The sequence below is a fragment of the Physella acuta genome, unplaced genomic scaffold (assembly GCF_028476545.2).
Source record: "Physella acuta isolate Inbredline_101_S28 unplaced genomic scaffold, ASM2847654v3 ptg001843l, whole genome shotgun sequence".
In the NCBI taxonomy this organism is placed as follows: domain Eukaryota; kingdom Metazoa; phylum Mollusca; class Gastropoda; family Physidae; genus Physella; species Physella acuta.
Genome location: NW_026733352.1, coordinates 45,001 through 71,582, shown reverse-complemented (window position 1 = coordinate 71,582; position 26,582 = coordinate 45,001). Strand labels below are relative to the sequence as shown.

Below are 26,582 nucleotides of genomic sequence, written 5' to 3'. Positions count from 1 at the left end.
ATGACTAGCGGCACGAAGACGATATGCCAAGTGGCTAAAGAGGATAAACGTTGAAGAAGGAGCAGGGCTAAAGAGGATCACAGTTCAACAGGGGAGGATGGCGAAAGAGGATCACAGATGAGGAGAAGGGAGGGCTAAAATAGATCAAGGTACTGAGGGTAAGGGGGGGGGATCAATGCTTCGACTTTGTCACAATTGATTTGAAACGCGAGGCTGTGGAAATGACATTTCATCTAACGTACGACCCCTAACTCAGCACGGCGGTTGGCTTAAATTTTCTGACCCCCCCCCCCCCCCCCACATACACCTCAGCTTAACTATATGCACTTCCAAGGCTTTGAGAATAAGCCACCAAAGCGTATGTTACCCGTTAAGATTCGATCTCATAACAAAATCTCTTTAAAAAAATATAATCAGGCATTTAACACAACTACGCTAAAAAAAGTTACATAACGCAATTAATAAAATAAAGCAAATACATTGGCTCTGATTAAATGCACAAAAAAAGAAAAAAAAAAGAAAAAGTATTATTTTTTAAAAATTTCTTTCTTTTTACAAACACAATTAATCATACATATACATCATATTTAATCCATTTTCCTTTCACTTTTTTTAAAACACTAGTAGAAATCTAGATCTATATTCCAGGATTTACATCACTGCGTTAAAAATAATGTTTATACGCGTATTTCTAGTGTAAAGCGTTGCTAAGCAACCGTAAACACACCACGCCCTAGTCCACAGGTAACACACGAACTATCAAAGTAGGACTAAAGATGAGTGCAACTTCCAAACAGTATTTAGCGTTAGCTACACATCTTGGTATAAACAAAATAGCAGCGTTAAGTTTTTCTTTAATGGGCTTTTAATAACTTCCACACATGGAAAATGATACAGGCAATCACATTACAAGCAATCACAAAAGTATTGTTCATTCTTGTAACTTAATAAGTACGACAAGCTCTCATACAGCTTCATATATATATATATATATATATATATATATATATATATATATATATATATATATATATATATATATATATATATATATATATATATATATATATGTATATATATATGTATGTATATATATATATATGTATATATATGTATATGTATATATATGTATGTATGTATATATATATATATATATATATATATATATATATATATATATATATATATATATATATATATATATATATATACATATATATATACATAATTATATATCTATATATATGTATGTATATATATACTTATACATACATGTACATAATTTATATATATATATATGTATGTATATATATACTTATACATACATGTACATAATTTATATATATATATATGTATGTATATATATACTTATACATACATGTACATAATTTATATATATATATATGTATGTATATATATATACTTATACATACATATACATAATTATATATATATATATATATATATATATATATATATATATATATATGAATCAGAGTTCAAAAGTTACTAATATATCTTAATAGGCATACAGGTTTAAATCATTATACAACTTTGCTCATGACCATTGAAGGAAGTGTAACTCAGGTACAAAACATCTTTGTCAATTACTGGAACTGTCTCTCTTTAGGGACAATAAAAGGTTCATACACCTGGTCAGTTCTTTACAATGCCAGACCCCAAAAAAGTTCTGGTATCATTGGGGAGGGGGGTGGGTCGTATTCGTTAATCTATAATCTATATATACTAATACTAAAATATCACCTGTGGAAATAAATGCTAGAACATCCTAGACACAATTCAACAGAACAAATACGAAATAAAAACAAAATAAAAATGCTGTTAAAATTGAGTAATGGAACCGATATGTAGTAAATAACATAGTAGACTAAAATTATTTATACGAAACAGATCTTAAAATCTTTACAACTGACACAGAAAAAAAAATCTCTAGTAATCTAGTAATTTAACTTCTGCAGTAATTAAAAGTAAAGTTTCCCTTTCAAACCTGACGGTCTATGGGGCAAGTGAAGTAGAGTACACTTTTTTCTGCAGTAATTACGATCATAATAATTTTACCTTTGTGGAGTAAAAAGAAGCTAAAACATCTATTAAAGCTGGTTTATCAATAAACTAAATCAGAAATCGAATACGTGTGTTTCAAAGCATTAATATTTCCTTAACGATACTAGCAGAAAGCAAAGCGTAAGGGAAAACGTATCGATCAATACAACCACGCACACATGCAGGCGTTCATCTTGTCTCGACTCACCGCTCATGTGTGAGTCGGGTTAAACACGAACCGTGCGGCTCACCAACTGGAGAAAGCTGGATTTACACGTGCGTGCTTGTAGGTGAGTTATTGAGAAAAAAATAAATCGTTAATACATCAATAGACAGGGGTCGTGTTTAACATTGTCAAACAGTCATGCTGATCGAGTGTTTTTTTTTTAATCCAGTGTGTTGGATGTACTATCCATCATAGTATCCATCATATGGTACAGCGTAAGTCTTATGCTGGATGTGTTCATCTGTCACCATGTGTTGTATCGCGTGACAAGTCACGCCCACATGACCTCAAAAGGTGAAAAGGTCAAACCATTTCAAACAAGATGTAGAAATCTATGAAGTCTGAGAAAACAATCCCATAATCCACTTGATTGGTAATCCCATAAATGAGTACATCCACAGGTAGGTATATTCAGAGAGTGAGTGATCCAAAATAAATAGATCCAGAGTTAAATTGATCTAGTAGCAAACAGGTAAATAGACACACTGGTAAATAAATCTAGAGGTAAATAGATCCAAATGTAAAACAGATCTAAGCCTAGTTAGATCTAAATGTAGATAGATCCAAACGTAGATAAATCTAAGGGTAGATAGATTCGAAGGTAGATAGATCTAAGTGTAGATAAATCCAAGTGTAGATAGATCCGAATGTGGATAGATCTAAATGTAGATAGATCCAAGTATAGATAGATCCAAATGAGGATAGATCCTTAAATCACAAGTGTCGAAAGGATAATTATTTCCTGTCTAGGAAAAAATAACTCCACCCACAACATCAAACATTACATCCTCTCTGATACATCATGACGTGCAGAGAAAAAAAAATCCAATTCTTGAGTTTCACAAATTTAAAAAAAAAAAAAAAAAAAATAAGCGATGAGGATATGAAAATATGATTTTTTTAAAAAAATTTTTGTACTTTTTTTTCCCCAAGGATAATAGTGTTACTAATTAAAAATAATGCTCTGGTCGCTAATTAGATACATACATTGTGTATAATTGGCTGTTTCGCTTCATGATCTCCACACACGGGCCCAGGAGCCGCTCGAAACAGTCTCTCTCTAGGAAAGCGACCTTGACCTTGCCGACGGCGTAGACGTTGGCCGTGCGGGGTTTGTTCTCGATGAGTGCCAGCTCCCCGAAATAGGTGCTGGTCGTCCGCATGCCGATATCCGTTTCCGCGCCATCCGGGGACGAGATGGTGATGCGGATGTGACCCTCCTCGACGAAGTACACCCCGTCGGGGTCGTCGCCCTGTTTGATGATGGCGTCGCCGTCTTGGTAGACGCGCGAGACGAGGGCGTCGGCGAGCGTCATGCGCTCGTAACGGTCTAAATTCTGAAGGATGGTGACGCTCTCGAGAAGGTCTTCGTACTTCTTTCTTTTCTTGAAGGCGGATTTGAGAACGATTTTCCGGAAGGAGTTGCGGTCCATGGCCCAGAGGGTTCCCTCGGTGACGGAACGGACCGTGGCGGAGCGGGGCATGTTGTACATTAGCGCCAGTTCGCCGAAGCTGCCGCGGTTGTCGAACTGGTGCACTTTCTTGTCCTCGCCCTTGATGTCGACCAGCACGTCGTACACGCCGTTGTCGATGACGTAGAAGTTATCCCCGTCGTCCCCCTGGCGGATCACCGTCTCCCCGGGGGAGACTTTCTTCTCGAACATGGCATCGATAACCTGCTGCGTCTGTTCCGGTTCCAGAGACCGGAACAACAAAATCCCGCAGACTGTTTTCGTAAGTCTTTCACGCTGTTCGTCCGTTTTCGGGTAAATCACTTGATCATCATCGTCTTCGTCTTCTTCCGGGTTGTACCTCTCCGCGGATACAGATTGCCGACGGGCGTAACGGCCGACGGTGGATTTGGGCTTAAACGCCGTCCGTTCCGGTTCGCCAGCTTCATCGTCGTCCTCGACAATGATATACATAGGTACGTCTTTCGGTTTCCGGGCCTCCCTCGCTTTCGTGAAGTAATCGACGGCGAAGTCATACAGATCCCCCGGCCTCTCTTTCAGCACGGCCACTGTAAAATCCCGCAGAAGATCGCCCAGACCGTCTGGAATCTCTAAATTCATTTTGGCCAACCCGCCACGAACAGACGCAACGGTGCTGACGCCAAAGGCGGGGAGGGGTGGCAGGGGCGTGCAGCGGTGGTGACTGCCAGCGAGAGCCAGGCAAGGAAAAAGAAAGAAAAAAAAAGCTACGTCAATCGATATTTGAGGCTGCCACTACGATCAAGTCAGATCAATTTGCGTTCTGATTTATTTGAGCGCTGGCACAAGCCACGGTGATATACTTTCAAGAATTCGCCCGTCTCAGATTAGCTCGACGCTAATAAAAAGTGTTACTTCTTATTCTTCTAAAAAAAAACGAAATAAATGTTTTATTTCTTTTTGTTTTATATCGCTTAAATTTGATTCAGCTTTGTATTTTTTATACTGTTTCCTAAACTATATCTCGTTTAGCAGATTATTTATTTATATATTAAAAAAAACTCAGATAAAACTGCACAGTAAATTTACACTCGACAACGATCAGAGCGGATTAATATAAGATGCAGACCCGATCTCGTGAGTATTTGCCCAGCTCTGGAATTCAATGCCGTCGTCCGACTGATCGATGCTGCTCTACACTGCTTGGTCCCTTCATAAATATTTAACAGCAGCCGGCTTTCCGGCCTGGCGAGAACTGACCGGCACTCGTCAAGTCAATGAAAAGTTCTATCTCCAACACAACTCGGGGGTTAATCAAAATTCATTTGGATGATCCGATGTGTCTGTTAGTGTTGGAGAGAATTGGTTGAGATGAGAAGTAAATAGATTTTTTTTTGTAGTTTCGTTTTCTTTGTCAACAAAATCGGGAAATATTTTACTCGAATATGGTATCGATACTATTAATACAAGATAGATCCTGTTATCTCATAGATGGTTGAAAACAGGTATCGATATGTGTTATTACGCTCTCCGCCCCCGTGAGCATTGTCCAGGGAGAGATGAGAGGGGACACAGAGAGGCGGGCAGGTCGATAACTGTGGGTCAGACACACCTGCTAACGGGCTCTGTTTCTGCCTGGTATTTTCATCGATTCGTCGTCTGCTTTACGTTTCCATCGTTATTGGCTCCGTGCGAGAATAGAGGTCTGAAATCAAAGGAAAATAAAACCATAATTACCAAAATAGTTTTTTAGCATAAAAGAACAGCGGAAATGATTTATTTTAATTAACACATTCTCTAAAAAAGTAATTTTTCCCTTTCAAACCTGAACTTTTATGAGGCTAGTGAAGTAGAGTTCACTTGTTTCTGTGTCTTCGTCATATGAAGAGATAGTGTGGTCAGCACTATGCCCAGCCGCCTTTACTTTCCCTATTGTGAGTCAGGTACCCATCACAGTTGGGTGGACTCAGGAACGGTCTACTGACTTGAACCCGGATTCGAATTCGAGACTTTCGTGTTCGCAGTCTAGTCTCTACCGCTAGCCCACTCTGCCCCACTATTCTCGTAATACAATCGATTATTAGATTTCTCAATTTAGAAAAGACGTTTCATTTTACTAATATAACTGTTTTACGAGAAAAACATAAATACAAATAGAATACTAGACAGTCAATTTACAATTCAAATGTGTCCATATTGAACTGTTGGGGAGCCAAATTTGGATATTTTTCATCATAGTGTCAGCCTCAATATATGCTCAATCTGTTTTTGTTTGGATTTTATTTAAAAAAAAAGATTAAAAAACAAAGTTTTAAAATCTTCACAGGCATGTGTTGAAGCGCACCAGATTTAAATTGATCACGCAAACTGACACGCAGACATGCGGGGTTCTAATGTTACAGCAGGCAATTTTTTTGAAAATAAAATATTCTTGAGGAGAAAGGCGGAGGGTGGCAAGGTAATGGTAGCTGTAGAAACGTATAAAAAATAAAAACGGCAAAACCCAAAGTAGGCCGGGCTTTGTTTAACATATGGAAGTTTCATTGACTCGTTTAAAAAAGTATGGATGATGTTCTAGACTGATATTCTGTGTTAATTTTTTAGGTCAATTTTCGTTGCCATGATCATGTTTTATTTTCTCGCCAGTTCCCAAGACACAATATAGTCAGATGAAGTAGAGTTCATCTGTTTCAATGACCTCGGCAAGTACAAGAATGGTGTGAAAAGTGAGTGAGTCATGTGCCCATGATAACTGGAAGAAACCTGGAACGTTCTACGGAATTGAGTCTGGGATCCGAACCTTCGGGTTAGAAGCCGTGCGCTCTCCCATCCGACCACGCTGCCCCATTGTTTCATATTCGCAGCCCCTATTCATAGGTGTTTTTCTATTGTCATTTTCCATTGTCATTTTCTAGACTCATTTCGTTGTCTGATTCTCGCTCGTAATCTAGCAGTGTTTCTTTCAGACTTTTTTCTCTGGTGTGTGTGTGGGGGGGGGGGGAGGGGGGCTTTTGACTTTCGGGGTGAGTGGATGAGGGCACAGGTAAAAGTATATATTTTTTCTATATAAATTATGTTTCGTTGGGGGGGGGGGGGGACGTGCTTCTGGGGTGGGGTACGGTACCGCCTTTCCGAAAAGACGCCGGAAAGAAACTCTACATTCTAGGCTGATAATATTGGTACATTTTCTAGGCTCACATAATATTCTCATACTTGTCACCAGTATTCTACGCCCACATCTTCGGTTCGCATTCTACCCCCTCATCACAGCTAATAGTCTTAGCTGATGTTCACGGATGTATAATTCCATCGCCCAATCTCCTCCAGCATATTCTTAATTCGGGCTGACACATTCGTCCGATCGATGAAGACGATCGATCTCAGAGCTGATCGGGTTCCTGTCATCACGTGATCGATCAGTTCATATAGGCCATCCTCATCAATTGGCCATGTTTCATCGCCACCCGGGCCATCAGGACAATCATTACACGTCACAGCTACAACTTCAGCTTAGTGCGACGGGGGTGGAGGGGTTGTAGGGGGTGGGGTGGTTGGGAAGGTAGTATTTGGCTAGGTAAAAGTTAGTACACAGAAATATAATATGTACTTAGCAGAGAGAAATATAGTATGTACTTAGTATACAGAAATATAATAAGTACTTACTACACAGAAATATAGTATGTACTTAGTACACTGAAAAATAGTATGTATATAGTACAGAGAAATATAGTATGTACATAGTACACAGAAATATAGTATGTACATAGTACAGAGAAATATAGTATGTACTTAGTACACAGAAATATAGTATGTAGGCCTACTTAGTACACAGAAATATAGTATGTACTTAGTACACAGAAATATAGTATGTTCTTCACGGAAATATAATATGTACTTAGTACCAGGGGCGGAACTACAGTGCCGCCAGACCCCGCAATGCGGGGGGGCCCACGCCATTTAGGGGCCCACGGCTGACCATAAAAAAATTGTTATAGTTAAAAAAAAATTCTTGCATTTTTGACTTAATGTTTGTTTTGTAAACTAGATTACCGTAGCTGCGGTTGGATTATCTTTATTCTATATACACCAACCCACGTTCATTTTTCCTTCATTTTTAAACCACTGTGAAAGCCGAGTCCTCTTTCTCCTACAATCAAACTTCTCAAAGATAAGCAAACGTTTAAACAACTTCCATGACTTATTTCCCTTTTTTAAATAGTCAAATAGTGATACTCATAAGCCTCTTTTTAATAGATTTGTACTAAACAAATTAAAAAGCAATTACTTCTCTTTGTTATTATTTGTTTATAAATTACTTACTAAAGAATGACACTGTATAAAAAGAAAATGTATTTAAAATTAATAAAACAAATACAAAAAAACATAAAAATAAACATGACACGAGACACCATTATTTACAGAAAGCTTTCATGTTTTATATTCTTTTGACCGATATGTTTATAAAGGACTTACGACAGACATAATAAATAACTGCTTTTCACAAAACAGACTAATGCACTTACACACATGACATGATGTTGTAATTTGTTTTAATTAACAAAAACCCACGTATTTCTCAAAACACGAACAGGCCAGCAATAAGTATCCTATGTTCGTATTATGTGTTTGAGTATATATATATATATATATATATATATATATATATACATATATAGGCCTATATATATATATATATATATATATATATATATATATATATATACATATATAGGCCTATATATATATATATATATATATATATATATATATATATATATATATATATATATATATACATATATATATATATATATATATATATATATATATATATATATATATATATATATATACATATATAGGCCTATATATTTATATGGATGGGGGGCCTAAAAAAATTTTTTGCGGGGTGGCCCTTTTTTTCTAGTTCCGCCACTGCTTAGTACACAGAAATATAATATGTACTTAGTACACAGAAATATAGTATGTACATAGTACATAGAAATATAGTATGTACTTAGTACACAGAAATATAATAAGTACATAGTACACAGAAATATAATATGTACTTAGTACACGAAATATAATATGTACATAGTTAGCAGACAGCATATAGTATTGACTAGTTAGATAGAAGTAGAACAATTGATTTGTGTAAATAAAGAACATTATATATCGCATTGGACTTGTGTGTGGTGATTTCAGAAAAAACTTTACAATACCGGATTTGCATCTCATCACCCCCCACCCTCAGAGTATTGATACCCAGGTTTCTCCCCTCCCGACTTATAATCTTTATTTTCAGAAATGGAGCTCATACTTTGTAAAAATCCTGTATGATATGTACACATGTTTACAGTGAAAGAAATAGCTATCGATGTAAATCTACAAAAGTCTTTATATATCGAATGATGAGCATAACGATGCAATAGCGGTTGGTTATGGTTAGGGTTAAGGTTAGAGTTAAAGTTAGGGTTATGTGTGATTTTCTCAAACGTCCATGTTTGCATATATACATTTAATTTGAAAAGTAATATAATTACCTAAACCCGGTCAATGCCGGTTTAGTAAACGCTGCTTAATAAACAAACAGTCCATTACAGATAAGTTTTTCACAGAGGCCAGTGCAGGGCCTGGCCGGGACGGCAAGTTAATAATGAAATCTTAGATTACACTTACAATAAATAAAACAATCGCAGCTCGAGACTTTCGGGTTACCAGTCTAGCGTTCTACCATTTAAGCCACGCCGTCCCATACTGTTGTGTCGGGTACTTGACCGTTAAATAGTAAAAGCTAAATATACGGATTACACCTTGTCTTCACATTTTATAGTCATTGGCACAGAAGGAAAACCATAACAGTAAATATCAAAAATGTGTGTAGGACACAGGGCCGCAACTCCATTCTCCAAAAGATTCATGGTTTGATCATCATTGCCCCTGCTCCCTACTTGCACTGACTACGTGAAGTTAAAATTAGATCATTCATTTTTTTTTTCTGGAAAAATCCGTTAATTTTTTTTTTCAAATGCTTGATTTTTTAAATGTGTATTTTATTAAAAGTAAAATTTCCTTTTCAAACCTGACGGTCTATAGGGCAAGTGAAGTAGAGTTCACTTGTTTCTGTGACCTCGGCATATGAAGAGATAGGGTGGTCAGCACTATGCCCAGCCGCCTTTACTTTCACTAACGTGAGTTGGGTGTACACAGGGACGGTCTACTGACCTGAACCCGGATTCAAACTCGAGACTTACGATTTAGCACTCCAGCTCTCTACCGCTAGACTACTCCGCCCCCAGTGTACTTTATTGCCTGAACAAAAATACCGTCTTTTTTTTTCTTTTTATAACGGAGAACGTCTCATATTCGTTTACAAATTACGCACGAAACACATTTTGTTTCTATCAAGGAGGAGTATATCCGTCAACATTTAAATTCCCTGGACTTAAAATATTATGAGAAGATAACAGATATTTCCCATTTCTCTTGTTTACCTCCCCTTGTATCAGTCTCCTACTGTGTACATTTTCGTTTCATCTGTCTCGTGGTAAAATTGTGCGCAAATCTCCTGATAGTGATTGTGATTTGAGATGTTTTGGGTAAATAATCGGCGTAATTGTTGACAACTGTATTCTTCAATACCGCGCGTCGAAGAAGATGTTTGGTATTCGAATTAAATAGTGTTTTTTTCTGACATTTTGTTGTTTCTTGGGGGAAGCGGGGTACTTGAATCTTCCAGGGGAAGGGGCGCACTTGAACTTTCCGAGGGGAGAGGGCGGACAAAGATTATAGCATATTTTCTTTTTAAATATTAATTTGTATTCTATTTAAAACAGACGGGGAAAGGGAGTCGTGGGGTATGTGGGGGGGGGGGGGGGGGCTAGATCCTGAGCATGTATTTTCTACAATGTAACAAAATAAAAGGAAATTTTTTTTATGTATATGGCAACAATATGTCTTGTTCAATCAAATCATTCACGTGTAATCGACAGCCAAATGGCAAGTACATCAAACCTCTTACAAGCATTTTGCAAGTAGAGCGAAATTTATACTCTCCCCGTGCAGTTCTTTATTTCTTATAGCAAACATTCTTTATGGATCTATGTGGAAATGGAAAGATTCCGTTTCCTCGAGAAAATAGCTAGCATCTAGCCTAGCTAGCCCTTCGATCATTTGATGTAAATGGCAGATATGAAACCACACACATCTTGAATCATGCGATGCGGTTGTAGTCGTGGATGGTTGCTATCCATTATACAAGATTTCCTTGGTATAAGTATAATAAAAGATGCAGGATTGTTTTGTTTTTAATCTGTGCGAAATTGTGTTGGCGAAATTTTGAGAGCCGAAGTCTCAAAATTGAGCGTGGGGGATTAAAAACCGATAGGTCGCCATTGAGATAAGCTATTGCTAGCGTGGTTAGGGTGGAACAAGGTAGACGTAATCCTCTATCGTAAGCCACGTGACACATGAGCTGACATCACGTGATGTAGAGGCTTATCGCAACATTACGTGATACAACAGGTAAACATGTCACGTGATAAAGCAGTTGACCACAACATCACGTGATACACCAGTTGCCCACAAGATCACGTGATACACCAGTTGCCCACAAGATCACGTGATACACCAGTTGCCCACAAGATCACATGATACAACAACTGACCATAACATGGGCTATCACGTGATATAGAGCATGTCACAACACCACGTGATACAACAGCTGATCACAACATCACATGATACAACTGACCACAGCATCATACGCTACAGCTGAAAACAACATCATGCGTTAAAACAGCTGACCATAAAGTCACATAATATAACAGCTGACAACACAATCACATGATTAAAAGCTGACTACAACATCACGCGCTACAACAGCTGACCACGAAATCAAATGATACAACAACCGACCACAGCATCATGCGATACAGCGGACAACAACCCACGTGATACATCACTTCAGGCCACGCCTCCCTCCACAAACCAGCACCCCACCTGACACATAAACGACCACTCTAACACAACCACAGCAACGTTCTCTCATCCTTCTCTCCCCCCACTCCATCAACTTCACGTCTGCCAACCGATCGTCTGCATCTCTTTCATTTCTGCCCCATCCACCCCGTCTCTAAATGTCGTATGCTAGGGCTCTGTCTTGCGTTTGTATTTTGTTGTCTAACCAGCATATTGTTGTGCTCAGTGTGTTATGATAGAATGAGAGAGGGAGTTTATACACAATACACGACGTTCTTTGAGACGGTGTTTTAATTATGTAAATATAATAGCATGACCTACCAGTGAGTCGACTCAGCTTTTCATGATGCTCAGCAATAATTGGAAAGTCAAGTAAGGTCAGAATATTAGATACATCACCACCCCACCATACTCCCCTTAATGTATGGCCTTATACACCACACCACATTTATACATCTCACCACCTATAAGTTAACTACCCATCAAGCTTCTAATCCACTCAGCAAATGCTCACACCTATACCGCCCTACATATGATCCCCACTCTTCCCTGCTCACCCCTAGCCTCCTACCCTACCCAACTTCAACCCCAACCCCTGCACCCTCGCCAAAGCACCAATTATGACCCTAATTGTACCCTCATATATTATTCCCCCTCCCCCACACCTCATCTTCCTCCACCCAACCGCTCATGCTCACACACTACCCCGCCCCTTACCCACCCCCACCACACCTCATCCCCCACCTACACCTCACCTCATTTATATCACACACCTCTCCATACATATCTTCACACATTACCCCCCCCCCCATGCATCAACCACCCACACACCTCATCCTCAACCTCACCCATCTCCACCCCCACCCACAGCATCCTTCCATTATCTCTGCGACGCGCGTCCTTCTACAATCCATCAAGTTAGCATATCGCGACGCGTGCCGGAAAAGATGTTTCAACTAATTTTTTATCCAGGCTCATCATCATGCGTCACATCTCCATTAGACTGACAGCAACTTCAAAATATTATGCAGACAATTTTTACAGATGTATTATCTTGCCGTGAAAGATTGGCGTTTCTGTGTTTTTAAAATCATCATTTTTTTTTTCAGTTTCTCAATAAAAGCATGAACTTGTATTTTAAAGTTATGGGATTTTTGTTATTGGGAGAGTTAATCTTGTTATCTGGTATATGGGAAGGAGTTAGTAAAGCACCATATAAAAGTCGAATTAGGGTTTTAGTTTTTATGACGTCCTAGTTCGCCCAACTCTGAAGGATGCATGAGTAAAACTCTGGAAAGGCGGCTGGACATAGTGCCAACTACACGTATTGTGCCCAATTCACAGAAACAAAGGCGCTAATCATTACAAACGTCAAAGAATGGCAGCCTTGGAAGAGATGTTTGCTTTTATTTTGTATTGTGGAAGTAAACTTTACTCTGTATTGGGAGAACTTTACTTTTACTTCGTGTTGACTTATTGAACTTTACTTTTACTTCGTGTTGGGGAAATTAACTTTCCTTTTAATGCGTAGTGTCTATACATTTCAATGCATGGTCAGACCACATTTTGCCGCACATAACATTTGTAAGGAATTTCAGAATCTGATGCCCAGTTCTGTTGAAATAGAAATAAAAATTAAGCACAGCTAATTGCCCCCGCAGCATATGTATAAATACGCCCCAGGTATTCGTATAAACAGCAGGCGATGCATGGTTTTATTTTTCTGTGCCCAAAGAGTAAATTGGGGTGTAATTAATTATTTCGTTGAAAATGATAAATAATATAGGCTTACTTAATGTAAAAATGGGTAATACGTTTTCTTCAATTATGTGATCTTTGTTTTTTATAACGTTATTTTATAGCAAAAGTTTATATACACGCACACACACACATACACACACACATTATATATATATATATATATATATATATATATATATATATATATATATATATATATATATATATATATATATATATACATAAAATAGGAAGAGCATAACAATTCTCAAATCGATTATCGATTAGGGAATAAATAATTATTTCTTTCAAATTGATAAATAATATAGGCCTACTTAATGTAAAAATGAGTATTTTTTTTTAAATAACGTCATTTTATAGCTAAAGTTTAGATACACACACACACACACACACGCATATATATATATATATATATATATATATATATATATATATATATATATATATATATATATATATATATATATATATATATATATATATATATATATATATCAGATTATACATAAAATAGGAAGAGCATAACAATGCCCGAATCGATTATCGAAATAAAAGAAAACTGCAATCGATCCTTGAGCTAACGAGACCGCTGGGGACCGAAGAAAAAATCACAGGAAATAAAATGGACACGGCATTGATTTCCAGTGCAAGCCAACACAATCATTCCCGCCAAGCCCACACAATCATTCTCACATAAGTCTCGTCCCTTTCCGTCACAGGAAACGATCAGATTTTTTACGTTTTTTGAACCGTTTCTAAAATAAGCTCAGTAACTTGTATCGCAAAGCCGCGTCAAATTGGCGAAATAAAACTTGATCATGGTCCTGCGTGGTTGGTGTTAGTCTTGTAGCTGTGATGAAAAGGTTGGGTTTATTGTTGGTGCTGTAAGCGTGTTCTACTTTTATGAATGGTCTAGTGCTGTTCTTGTGTGTTTTTTGTGAGTGTTCTAATTATAGTTAAAAAGAAGTTAAGATTCATCTTTAGACCTAACGATCGATTGGACAGATGAAGAAGAGTTAATGTTTCTTGACCTCGGCATATGGTGGGATGGTGTGGTCAGCACTTTACCCAGCCGCATTTAATTTGCCCAACGTAAGTCAGGTACCAATTAGAGCTGGGTAGACTCAAGAACGTCCTACAGTCACACGTCCGAACAGGGAATGAAATCTCATGACTTTTGAGCCAGCAGTCAAACAGTTCGAATAGTATGTTGGTGTCGAATTGTTAAGCCATAAATGAGGGGCTTGGTTGTGAAACAGTATGTATGTTATAAAACAAGGAAACAGTGACAGATAATTCAAATCAATACGTTAACGAAAAACTAGATGCTTTTTAAAAACCTTTTAGTTTTAACGGCAAAGTGGTGGAGGGGGTTGAGTGGGGTTAAACAGGCGGTGACGACTTTGAAAATATAAACAGGAACTAATTTTAAAAACATACTGTAATTAAGGAGACAAACCAAAATCAAGTCGCTATGATTAAATATCTGGCCCAGAGATTATGGATGTGCCAACCAAGTTTTGAAACAGATTTTACTGCTATAAAAATCTTACCTTAACAAAAACATGATTCTATATCCTTACCTTTTAATTAAGAACGTTATACATTACTCACAATACTTATAATACACAAACGATATGCAGTTAAAAGAAACGAACTGGCATCTTTAAACATACAACTAAGATTGTTTAAAGTTTCTGGGAAATTAAAACATAAACCCGCTACAAATATTCTAAAGACTAGATTTGCAGAGATTTCGGTTAATGAATGCTTTAAATGCAAAACATATGCAGTTTTTTGTTGTTGTAATTACGTTAAAATAGCATAAAAATGGACAAAGAAAATATTCACACAAAAATTTCAGCGATAAAAATGGTAAAAAATCTTTGAACAAAAATAAAAAGAAAATAAATGAAACTAAAAACTATATAATTTTTTAACGTGCTCGCAGGGTATTAAGCAAAAAATATTACTGCATTGACCGGTGACGACAACACCAGGGACATGTACACAAGAATCGCTGACGTCATAGATCCGTGAAGACAACACCAGGGACATGTACATAAGAATCGCTGACGTCATTGACCCGTGACGACAACACCAGGGACCTGTACACCAGAATCGCTGACGTCATTGACCCGTGAAGACAACACCAGAGACCTGTACACAAGAATCGCTGACGTCATTGACACGTGAAGACAACACCAGGGACATGTACATAAGAATCGATGACGTCATTGACCCGTGACGACAACACCAGGGACCTGTACACCAGAATCGCTGACGTCATTGACCCGTGAAGACAACACCAGAGACCTGTACACAAGAATCGCTGACGTCATTGACACGTGAAGACAACACCAGGGACATGTACACAAGAATCGATGACGTCATTGACACGTGACGACAACACCAGGGACCTGTACACAAGAATCGCTGACGCCGGCATGTGGCACCAAGGGACGTTCAACTCGGCTGGTCTAGGAGCGGTTTTCTATTATTTGTTATTGTAACTTTGTAATGATTTGTTGCCATGGTTACAAATGAGTTCCATCTTGGTTTTATCGACGAGCTTTTGGTCCTCTACTCCCCCCCCCTCTCCCTCATACACCCCTATACCCCAATACGTTGATGAATAACACCTACCTAATCGATACCATTAAATATTGTACTGTCATTATCTAATAGCTCACCCACTCCGCCCCCCACCCCCTCCCCTACATACTTTGTGAGGAAAACTATTCTTCTCAACCAGCACGGAGAGGGGAGAGAAGGGGGTCAGTGCCAGGGGCTCATAACTCATGCTGAAAAAAAGGTCAGCCCCGGCTGTATTTCCATCTCCCCCGTGTGGGTCGGTAACCATAGCAACGATAACCTAATTTTTGTTAATGTATTACTACAAGCATTGTTGGACTAACAAATGGTGTGTCCACATTTAACCTTTAAGAATATACATTTGTTTTAATGATTAGTTTCGTGGGAGATCCGAGTGGAAAAAAGAAAAGAAGCAATTCAGACCTGGCAGATGAAGTAGAGTTTGTGTGTTTTTTTTTTTAAATCTTAGTATATCAAGGAATACTTTGGCAAATATAGCAAGTAGGGCCTAGTTGATACTGGGTTAAAAATAAATTAAAGTAACAATATAAATAAACATAAAGAAATAATACAAACATTAAACAGTATGGGAACCTTTTTATTATGTGACACAGTTGTCGTGTTCGAAATGACGAACTCGGTTTAGGTTTTAGCCATCAGTGAATCAACAACAGTTTGACTCTGAGATTATTTTAAAGATAAAAGTCCCGACCTTTATAACCTTTGATAGGCCCTGGTTAAGAACTAATCAATTCTAATAGATGTATGAAAGGACAACGCTCTAGCTCAGAGGAAACGGTAAGTGCTAAAATGATTTTAATTTTTTTTTTCTAATGGGTGAGGTTTTAATAAGTTAATTGGTGCGCTATTACATAAGTATAACAGATCGCTGGTCAGATCTTTGCTAATGAGTTGGGTAAGTGCGTCCTAAAACTGACGATTCAATTAATTTGTAAAGAGGTCTACCAGTGCACTGAAGGTTGTTTTTTTTATTTTTTGATTCCTTAGCGAAATCGACGTCATGTTTAAGCAAATATTGGTCTAATTGCTTGACGTCATTTTCTTACGTCATTTCCTAACGAATATAGCTTCGTTGCTAATAGTGAAGTGATAATTCATATTTTAGTTAGTATTTGCCTGATTGTTTATTATTATAGGGTCTTTTCAGTAAATTTCTCCGTCTATTTTAAGTGTTGGTGGAAATCGTTTGATAGCGAATACCTATGTAGCAGTGTTGGCTTTATTTCTTAGAGACATTAGTGTTAATTGTCGACTATAATGTACGAATTCATTTCAAAAGCGAATGTTCAAATAGCCAATAGTAAGAGTTATTTTTTTATCTCAAAGAAATAGTATATTGATTCAAAATATATAAGGGGTCATCCATAAATGACGTCACACTCGTAGGGGGGAGGGGGGGGGGTCCGTAATTTTGTGACGATGTGTGATGAGGGGGAGGGGGGGGGGGGGGTTCAGATGTTGCGACGTCACATTTTTGCATTATAAAAAAGCAATGTTAGAAAACGAATTTTAGACGTTATTTCGCGTTTTAGATAACTGTTTTAATAAATTGTAATAGTTTAGACAAGATTTTGGAAAAATATCGATGTTTAAAAAAAATTCAACTGCAATTTTGAGGGGGGTTGTAGGTTGAGGTGTGACGTCATTTTAGGGGGGGGGTCTGACTTTTTGTGACGACGTGTGACGGAGGGGAGGGGGGAGGTAAAAATCGTCAAAAAAAGCGTGACGTCATTTTTGGATGACCCCTAAGACAATGTGAAATTTTAAAACGGTTCAAGAAAAATAGGATTTACGTTCTCCTCAAAATGAAATGTCACTGTTGAGTCATCTGACCTTCACAGAAATTGATAAAAAGCTTTCTGTTGAAAGGAAATGTTTAAAACGTGTTCACAATGTCTTTAGGCCAGGGGTCTCCAAACTTTTCAGTCCGAGGGCCGCATTAATAATCAAATTTCAGTTCGGGGGCCAGTTTCTTCCTGGCATGTCTTCAATTTTTCTGGTCAAAGTTCCTCAGCCATCACCAACAAACATTTTTTTTTCCGTGGACAAAAATATATACGCGTTCCGGATGAGAGGACCTCGCGGGCCGCATCTGGCCCGCGGGCCGTAGTTTGGAGACCCCTGCTTTAGGCGATCTGTTTATCTCTCTCCATCTCCATCGCAACATTGATAAAAAATAAAGCTGAATTATCTACACATATTTTGAAATTTATTTTAAAACATTAATAAGAAATGATGTTGAAACGAATTTAATTTTTTAATTACTCTGCGCATTTTTTAATGCTGAATAAAAGCTAAATGTTACAGTAGCGTAGCGAGGGGTGGGGGGGGGGGAAGGCCGGGGGGGGGGGGGGGACATATGTACCTGGGCGCCGACCTTAGGGGGCGCCAAAATGGGTTGGAAAAATAAATTGAAAGGTTGAGGTGGTGCAAATCGAAAGTATGAGGAAGGGGGGTGCAAATCGAAATATTGAAGGGGGGGGGGGGGGTTGCAAATCGAAATCTTGAGGGGGAGTGCAAATCGAAAAGTTTGTCCCCGGGCGCCGGGAAGGGTCGCTACGCCTCTGAAATGTTAGGGTCATCGTGGTCGGGTTGGTAAAACTCATTCATGCTAAACAGAAAAGTCCAGAGTTCAAGCCCCTGGCAGATGATGCTCGACACTTATCTAGAAAACTCCAAAATCAAACAACTGCTGCCTTGTAGTTTGTTCTTGGATGAACAAAGGCTATGGAAACAAATTTAAAGAAGTAAAGCATGCTGAAATAAGAGTCAACGGCTTACATGTCGCATAACATGTTGACACGTAATACTTTGTGTTGGAGGAAATCCCGTCCAACATTACAATTAAGAACGAAGAAGAAGCTAACGCTTTGACGACATTTTTAGAGTTACTCATCATGAAACTATTTTTAAACACTAGCTCATCAGCAGGAAAAACACATCGCCCCCTGTAGGCAAATTCATAACGTTCATAAAAAAAAAAACAACCGGACAGTATTGATTGACTGCTACTCATTAAGAACTGAATCGTCATGGAAACAGAGAGGCCAGCGCATTAATGTTAGATGTACACCATCTCCAAGTGTTATGGCGATAGAAGGGAGATAATTCCCCCTTCTGTAACATGGGTTGTGGGACTTTGAACGCAGGGAGCTGGCGTAATAATTAATGAGTTGTGGAACTTTGTACGAGGCAGGTCTCGCGTCAATTATAAAAGGAAGCTTAACGTTTCTAGCTGCAGAGTTTCGATGGTGCAAAGCAGGTATGACACAAGCAGACGTGACATGAGTTACGGAACCTGAATGGTAAAAAATGTCTTAAATAAAAATTCAAAATATTGATTCTAAAAAATGTGTGGAGAAACAAATTAAATTCGTGACAAGTCTATGTTTTACATCATTTCAGTTTATGACCTATAACTGTTTAATTTTTTATAGTACAATACAGTTTCAAATATCATAAATTAAATTAACTAATACTATTAGTAAAGTACGCTAAAGAACGCCACGGTCCATGGGCAGGTGAAGTAGAGTTTACCTGTTTCACTGACCTCGCCATGTGAATGGATAGTGTGGTCAGCACTATGCCTAGCCGCCTTTGCTTTCCTTAACGTGAGTCAGGTACCCATCAGAGCTGGGTGGACTCATGGACTTCGTATGAACTCGAGCCCGGGATCCGAACTCGAGACTTTACATGCAAACAGTCGAACGCTTTACCCTTCGCTCTGTTGTTGTGTCGATATTACACCCCTCCCCACCCCACGTCGTTAACTTATTTATTCTGACCCCTCCATCATGGCTGTCCCCTAATGTCCGCCTGCTGATCTATCTACAGCAATAAGCTAAAGACTTATTTCACCAGCCGCATACATACATATGTATAGGGAATCACCTCGACATTTCCACTTACATAATTTACTTAAATACAATGGGCAGCATTTATCCGAACCCTAGCTATTATAAAGAGTATATACAAACACATACACACAGACACATTATATATATATATATATATATATATATATATATATATATATATATATATATATATATATATATATATATATATATATATATATATATATATATATATCCTAATTTATAAATCCCCACGTTCGCACATCTCTCTCTCTCTCTCTCTCTTTCTCTGTCCGCAAAAAATTTTCGCCGGACATCACGTCAGAATCGGCAGCGATATATCGAGAACTTTTTACGGACTTTTGTTGAAAAAAATATGTTAGATGTTTTAAATGTATAACCACAATTTTATTTAAAGAAGAAAAAAAAAAATTTAAGGCGTATTCGAATATAGAGAAACAGTATTATTTATGCAACCGGAAAAGTGTATATAAACTTGAGACAAGAACGCATTTAACAATGACGTCGCTTATTGTTTACACTAAAACAAGAGCACGAAACTGATGACGTAATCTTCCGAGTTTAGACTAGATCTAAATCTACGCAAAAACTAGATCTACACTTAGACGCTACGTCGCTAAGATCTATTCTAGATCTAGATTTAGACTCTATCTACCGTAGAATCTATTCCAAAAATAAATTTCTATAATAAACTTTTTCAGGACTTAAATATTTTATAGAAATCTGTGTTTGTTTAGCAATGAAACTGGCTAATTTTGGGTAAAAAAATAATTTGAAAAAATAGGTATATTCGTGTAAGTTATATATTTAAACACTTCTTATATTCTCCATATTTTAAAAGGTACCTAATTAGCTGAGATGATAGTGTACTTGATACCAGACAGGTGGTGCTGGATCGAGACACACCAAGTCAAATCTATTTTTTTTTAAATATGTGAATCTTCCTATTTTAGACTATAAAGAAAGGAACTACTTTGGAAATCTTTGTTTATCTATGCAATTTGCTAATCTCAATAATATATGAAGCAAAGTTGTTGGGTGCTTGACATCGGGCACTTCCCGGCGCCGCAGGCGCTTCAAATTTGGCAGGATCTTGCCTTGGGGCGACAGAACACAGGGGCCGGTGCCGGTTGGCCTAAAGGTCTACGATGAGAGGTCAAAACAGACCTCGACTGACCGGCGCCTTATATGAGCTATAAATCGAAAAAAATGTGTCCACATAGGAACCTCTACATAACTCCTGAGGTCGTAGACCGCCCTCGGGCGAATTAATTAAGCATTCAAATTCTCAATGTTTTTGAAAGCCTAAGCGAAGCTGGGCAGCATGCCTAGTATATATATATTGAGAAAGAGAGAGGAAGAGAGAGAGAAAGACTAAAAATTATCTTTTTTTTGCTATGTATATATTTAAGAAAATAATACGTATGTTTCCTTACGATAAATTATTATAATTTTTTATTTGCTTCAAAGATGATCGAAAGGTTTTTTCTTAACCTTACACCCCATCTTCGATATTTTAATTTAAAAAAAAAAATAAGCCGAATGTTATTTTTTTAAAATCCGAGTTATAAATAGAAACTCATTTGACGTAAGAAAACATGGAAGCCACGACGATATAAAGGGGGTGGGGTGGGGAGGGGGGTGGGGAGGGGAGCTCAGATTCTTAACAAAACATGACGCAGTTGGACAGGAGAATTGGATTTATTTTTGTACACTTTGGAGCGTATGCTCCGACGTCTGTTTACGGGATAGGGATATTAAGTTTCAATTTCTGCGGCCGCTGACAGGGTGGTGTGGGGGTTCAGGAGGTGGGGGGATATGTGGGGGAGGGAGTTTACATGCCACTGGCTGGGACTGTCCGAAAAATGTTTACAAGATTTACAGCAGGTACCGGAAGTCTTTGAATCACAGGGGTTCTAAAATAGTGAAGCTCGATCTAGAGCTACGATCTAATCAAAATCAAAACGAGACTCAGAGTGTTCAACAGGTTACTCAATCTCAGTATATATATATATATATATATATATATATATATATATATATATATATATATATATATATATATATATATATATATATATATATATATATATATATATATATATACATATATATATATATATACATATATATATATATATATACATATATATATATATATATATACATATATATATATATATATATATATATATATACATATATATATATATATATATATATATATATATATATATATATATATATATATATATATATATATATATATATATTCTTATATATATATATGTATATATATATTTATATATATATATTATATATATGTGTGTGTGTGTGTGTCTGTGTGTCTGTGTCTGTGTGTGTGTGTGTGTATAAAGCTTATTAGAATGATGTTTTGTGAGAGAAGCGAACTGTTCCAATATTTTTACTTTCTCGTATATACGTAGTATAGAGAAAGTATTGTAATCGTGCAAAAAAAAAAAAAATAGAGATTTTTACAAATCTCGACGTTTTACACCTCACTGATACGGAAAAACATAATTTTGCAATCTTGTCCGTATGTCTGTGTGTGTGTGTGTGTGTCTGTCTGTGTGTCCGTGTGTAAACACGATAACTTGAGTACCGTTACTGCTAGGTTGATGAAATTTCATATATAAGTATTTTATCAAAATCGTAGATCCGTATCAACTTTTGAGCGATTTCCGATAACCGGAAGTGGTACTTTTTCTACTTTGAATTTTTCAAAAGCCTATAACTTGAGTACTATTTCAGATAGATAAATGAAGTTTCACATGTAAGTAAAAGATCTAATTCTCTACCTTCTGTTAAATTTTGAGTAATTTCCGTTGACCGGAAGTAGTAATTTACGCTACTTCCGATTTCTCAAAAAACTAATGTAAATTTTAAAAGTACTAATAATATTGCGCACTATAATGCGCTTTTTTATTTCGCGTTCACTTGGTGTGCAATTAATTTGTCTACGAGATTTTATTCTATTTTTAAAACTTTAAGTATTTAAAATGGATTAAAAATCATGTCTATAGCCCGAGTTCCCATCCCCTGTTATTCCCACGTTTTCTTTAACTTGCTTTCTCTGTGTGTTTATTTATTTATTTATTTGTTTGTCTTTCCAATCCAATCTTGCGATCGAAATTTCTGGCACTTCCCAGTTAGCTAGCGCGCTGAAATTTTCAGGGAAGCTTTCTTTTGGATGACCATTGAATATTCAATTGTTATTATTACTAAATTGATCAATGGAAACATTTTATTGAGCATTTTAGACCGCTATATAATCTATATATATAATTCTCCTCTGCTAGCCATTACAAAAAAAACCAGCGACGCGTACCTCGCGCGCAGTGAAGCGAACGATCACATGTCGCCACAGGCTTAGGGGCAGAGAATTTAGCTTGAACCGAGTTTAAACTTACAGGAGGTAGGCCAGTTTGGGGGAGACGATATGGTCGAGTGGTTGGGCACACGATTGCTATCCCACTCGACACGGGTTCAAATCTATGTGTTCTAGTCAGTAACGTATTCAAACAACGTGTTTTTTACGAGTTGTCTTTTTACGAGTTGTCTTTTTACGAGTTGTCTTTTTACGAGTTGTCTTTTTACGAGTTGTCTTCGTTTACCCAAAAAAAGTGAAAAGATAAAATCGATAGCAAGATTTTAATGCAAACAAACAGACAAAGACTAAAAAGTAGAAAATAATAATCATTAAAAAAGTTTTTAAAAACCCACGTTTTCTGATTGAACTAAAAAGTAGAAAATAAATGCTATAGGCCCTACATCACAATAATGCAAGCGATCACTCTACTATAAGCGAGCAAAAACGTGGGGCGCCGTGATTTTCTTACAGTTTCTAATACTGTTGACTCTCTACAAGCTCCCTAATAAAAGTCAATAGTATTATCTAATCAATAGTAATATAACTTTTACTTCGGCGCCCCACGTTTTTGCTCGCTTATAGTAGAGTGATCGCTTGCATTATTGTGATGTAGGGCCTATAGCATTTATTTTCTACTTTTTAGTTCAATCAGAAAACGTGGGTTTTTAAAAACTTTTTTAATGATTATTATTTTATATAAAAATATTCGAGAAAGTTTAGGGGAGATCACTCCCGGTTTATTTATCTGAGTGCTGTCAACACTGTTCCCATAGCCGGTCAACACTGTCCCTATAGCCGGGCAACAGTGCAAGTAAATAGAACGATGCGGGAACCTGTATGTTTTCTTCCTGCAAGTTACGTCTAGGTGTATTGATTTTTTGGCCATCTTCCGTTATCTATCTAATCAACGTATGCAAATAATCAATCAAATCTAAATTTAATGGGGATGTCTAATCTTGTGTTAGGATTCTGTCGACGTTCGTATGTGTAAGCATATGCATATGTGAGTTTTGCATACATGTGCATGTGTGAGTGGATATATATATATATATATATATATATATATATATATATATATATATATATATATATATATATATATATATATATATATATATATATATATAGATAGATACATGTATGTATATATATGTAGATATATATATATATATATATATATATATAGATAGATACATGTATGTATATATATGTAGATATATATATATATATATATATATATATATATATATATATATATATATATATATATATATATATATATATATATATATAATATATATGATTGTGTATATATAAATGTATGTGTGTGTATAATGCTTTTACATAACCAGGGATAACTAATCCTCACCAAACTAAAATGGCTGTTTAATACCCTCACGAAACAACTGGCCATAATGCTACGGTATAATGGACCAGGATTTTGGTAAATCCGGCTGTAGCTTCACGCAAACATTCACAATGCAACATTGTTTAATTATCAGCTCATTCTTTTGTTCTAAACTAAACCCACAAGTTATATGACACTACGTTTAGTATTGTAATGCTTGAAGCCTTGAATTAAACCTTAGTAGGATAAGCTAGTATCTGTATGTAGCAATACATATGATATATAGATTAACATGGGCATTTGAATGCGGGCTTACTAACAAAATTGTTTACTAGATACCCATATGGGATGATAAGGGAATTATTTTACCATTGATCAAACTCCGTTTTCTGACAATGGTAAATCTATAGGGCGTTACAGTAGCGCGGTTAGGGTACGATGGTGCTGCTATAGCTACAGTTTGACAGAGTACTTGTATAACGATCGGATTGCTTAAATGCATTGACGTTATTACAGTCAGCTAGGGAGATATAACGGCGCGATGTTAATGTTATGGTTTAGGTTAAAGGTCATAGGTAGGTGTTCTGTTTAGGTTCTGTTGAGGGTTAAGCTTTGCTTTTGGTTTAAGGTTTGTGTTATGTTTCTTTTTACAAAGTTAAAACAACATGAACGTAGATCTCCTGAGTGTCTTATCAAGTGTCTATATTTCACTAAAAATATAATAGCTATTCTTTCTGGGGGAAAAACCCCACTTTTCTACCTTTCACGACGCCGAGCGAGTATAGCTAACAACGCCCAGACGTCCACCTCTCAGGTCGCCCAGTCGCCCACCTCTCAGGTCGCCCAGTCGCCCATCTCCATGATGTTCACTCGCCTGTATGATTGGGGGACGGGGGCATCTGATTACGTCGGTGAATGCACTGGAGCGTATGTAACCTGAGCTATAGGGCTCTGGGATGTGAGTCTGGTATGATGTGAGGTTAGGGCTCTGGTATGATGTGAAGTTTGGGCTAGGGCTCTGGTATGGTGTGAGGCTAGGGTTAGGGCTCTGGTATGATGTGAGGCTAGGGTTAGGGCTCTGGTATGATGTGAGGCTAGGGTTAGGGCTCTGGTATGATGTGAGGCTAGGGTTAGGGCTCTGGTATGATGTGAGGGTAGGGTTAGGGCTCTGGTATGATGTGGGATTGGGGCTAGGGCTCTAGAATGATGTGTTAAATGCTATGGTGTGAGGTTAAGGTAATATATGAAGTGGAGTTAGGGCCCAGTTGATATAGGTTAGGGTTATGATATAAAGCGGTGTTAGGGCTCTAGTATGATTTGAGGTTATGCCCAGTACTTTCTCTAAATAAAATACTTATCAGAGCTGGCTGGACCCACGGGCCCTCTACAATAACAGTCCCAATCTCACATGCTGTCCCTCCAGAGATACTTAAGTCTACTATTTTTTTTTATCTTTGTATATGTGGGTTTTCGCATTATTTTACAGAAATTTCTTTTCCAATAAATTGTTTTAACTCATAAATATTTACATAACAGGCCAAAACAAAGTGTTATTTACGTTCAGAAAGCATTAACGTATTTCTTTTACACATAAAACAAGTATTAGTTTCCTTTATGATTGTGTAAGATGAGGTCACTACTCAAGGAAATATCTATCTCTTTAAAAAAAAAGTCGCATGCAGCTCTCAACCCCTTGATTCCAGCCATTGCACTCAAGATTCTAGACTGCGAACCTCTTTAATAAAAATAAAAAAAAAACAACGAAGCGGTGTTCCACTAGGTTTGTGCATCAGAATTTAATTACACGGCAAAACAGTTTGAACAAAGTGGATTACACGCCGCGGCCGCTGACTCGACACCGGGCGACGGACAGCTGGATAGCGGGGCT

The 26,582-nt window shown here is 37.2% G+C and overlaps 2 protein-coding genes across 2 annotated transcripts in view; one reads left to right on the top strand and one right to left on the bottom strand.

Moving 5' to 3' along the window:
• Window positions 1–3,199: 3,199 nt before the first annotated feature.
• LOC131930776 (cAMP-dependent protein kinase type II regulatory subunit) overlaps window positions 3,200–26,582 on the bottom strand; it is a gene marked incomplete at its 5' end in the record, with an annotated part of 58,514 nt that continues 35,131 nt past the window's right edge. Inside the window, 1 exon segment of the mRNA XM_059287394.1 lies at window positions 3,200–5,425. Coding sequence (XP_059143377.1) covers window positions 3,262–4,362 — 1,101 coding nt within the window. The 3' untranslated portion in view covers window positions 3,200–3,261.
• The window catches only part of LOC131930775 (sperm acrosomal protein FSA-ACR.1-like), a 9,635-nt gene continuing 7,827 nt past the window's right edge, over window positions 24,775–26,582 (top strand). Inside the window, exons 1-2 of the mRNA XM_059287393.1 lie at window positions 24,775–24,790; window positions 25,420–25,605. Of these exons, the coding sequence (XP_059143376.1) occupies window positions 24,775–24,790; window positions 25,420–25,605 (202 nt within the window). The remainder of the gene's footprint in view (window positions 24,791–25,419; window positions 25,606–26,582) is intronic.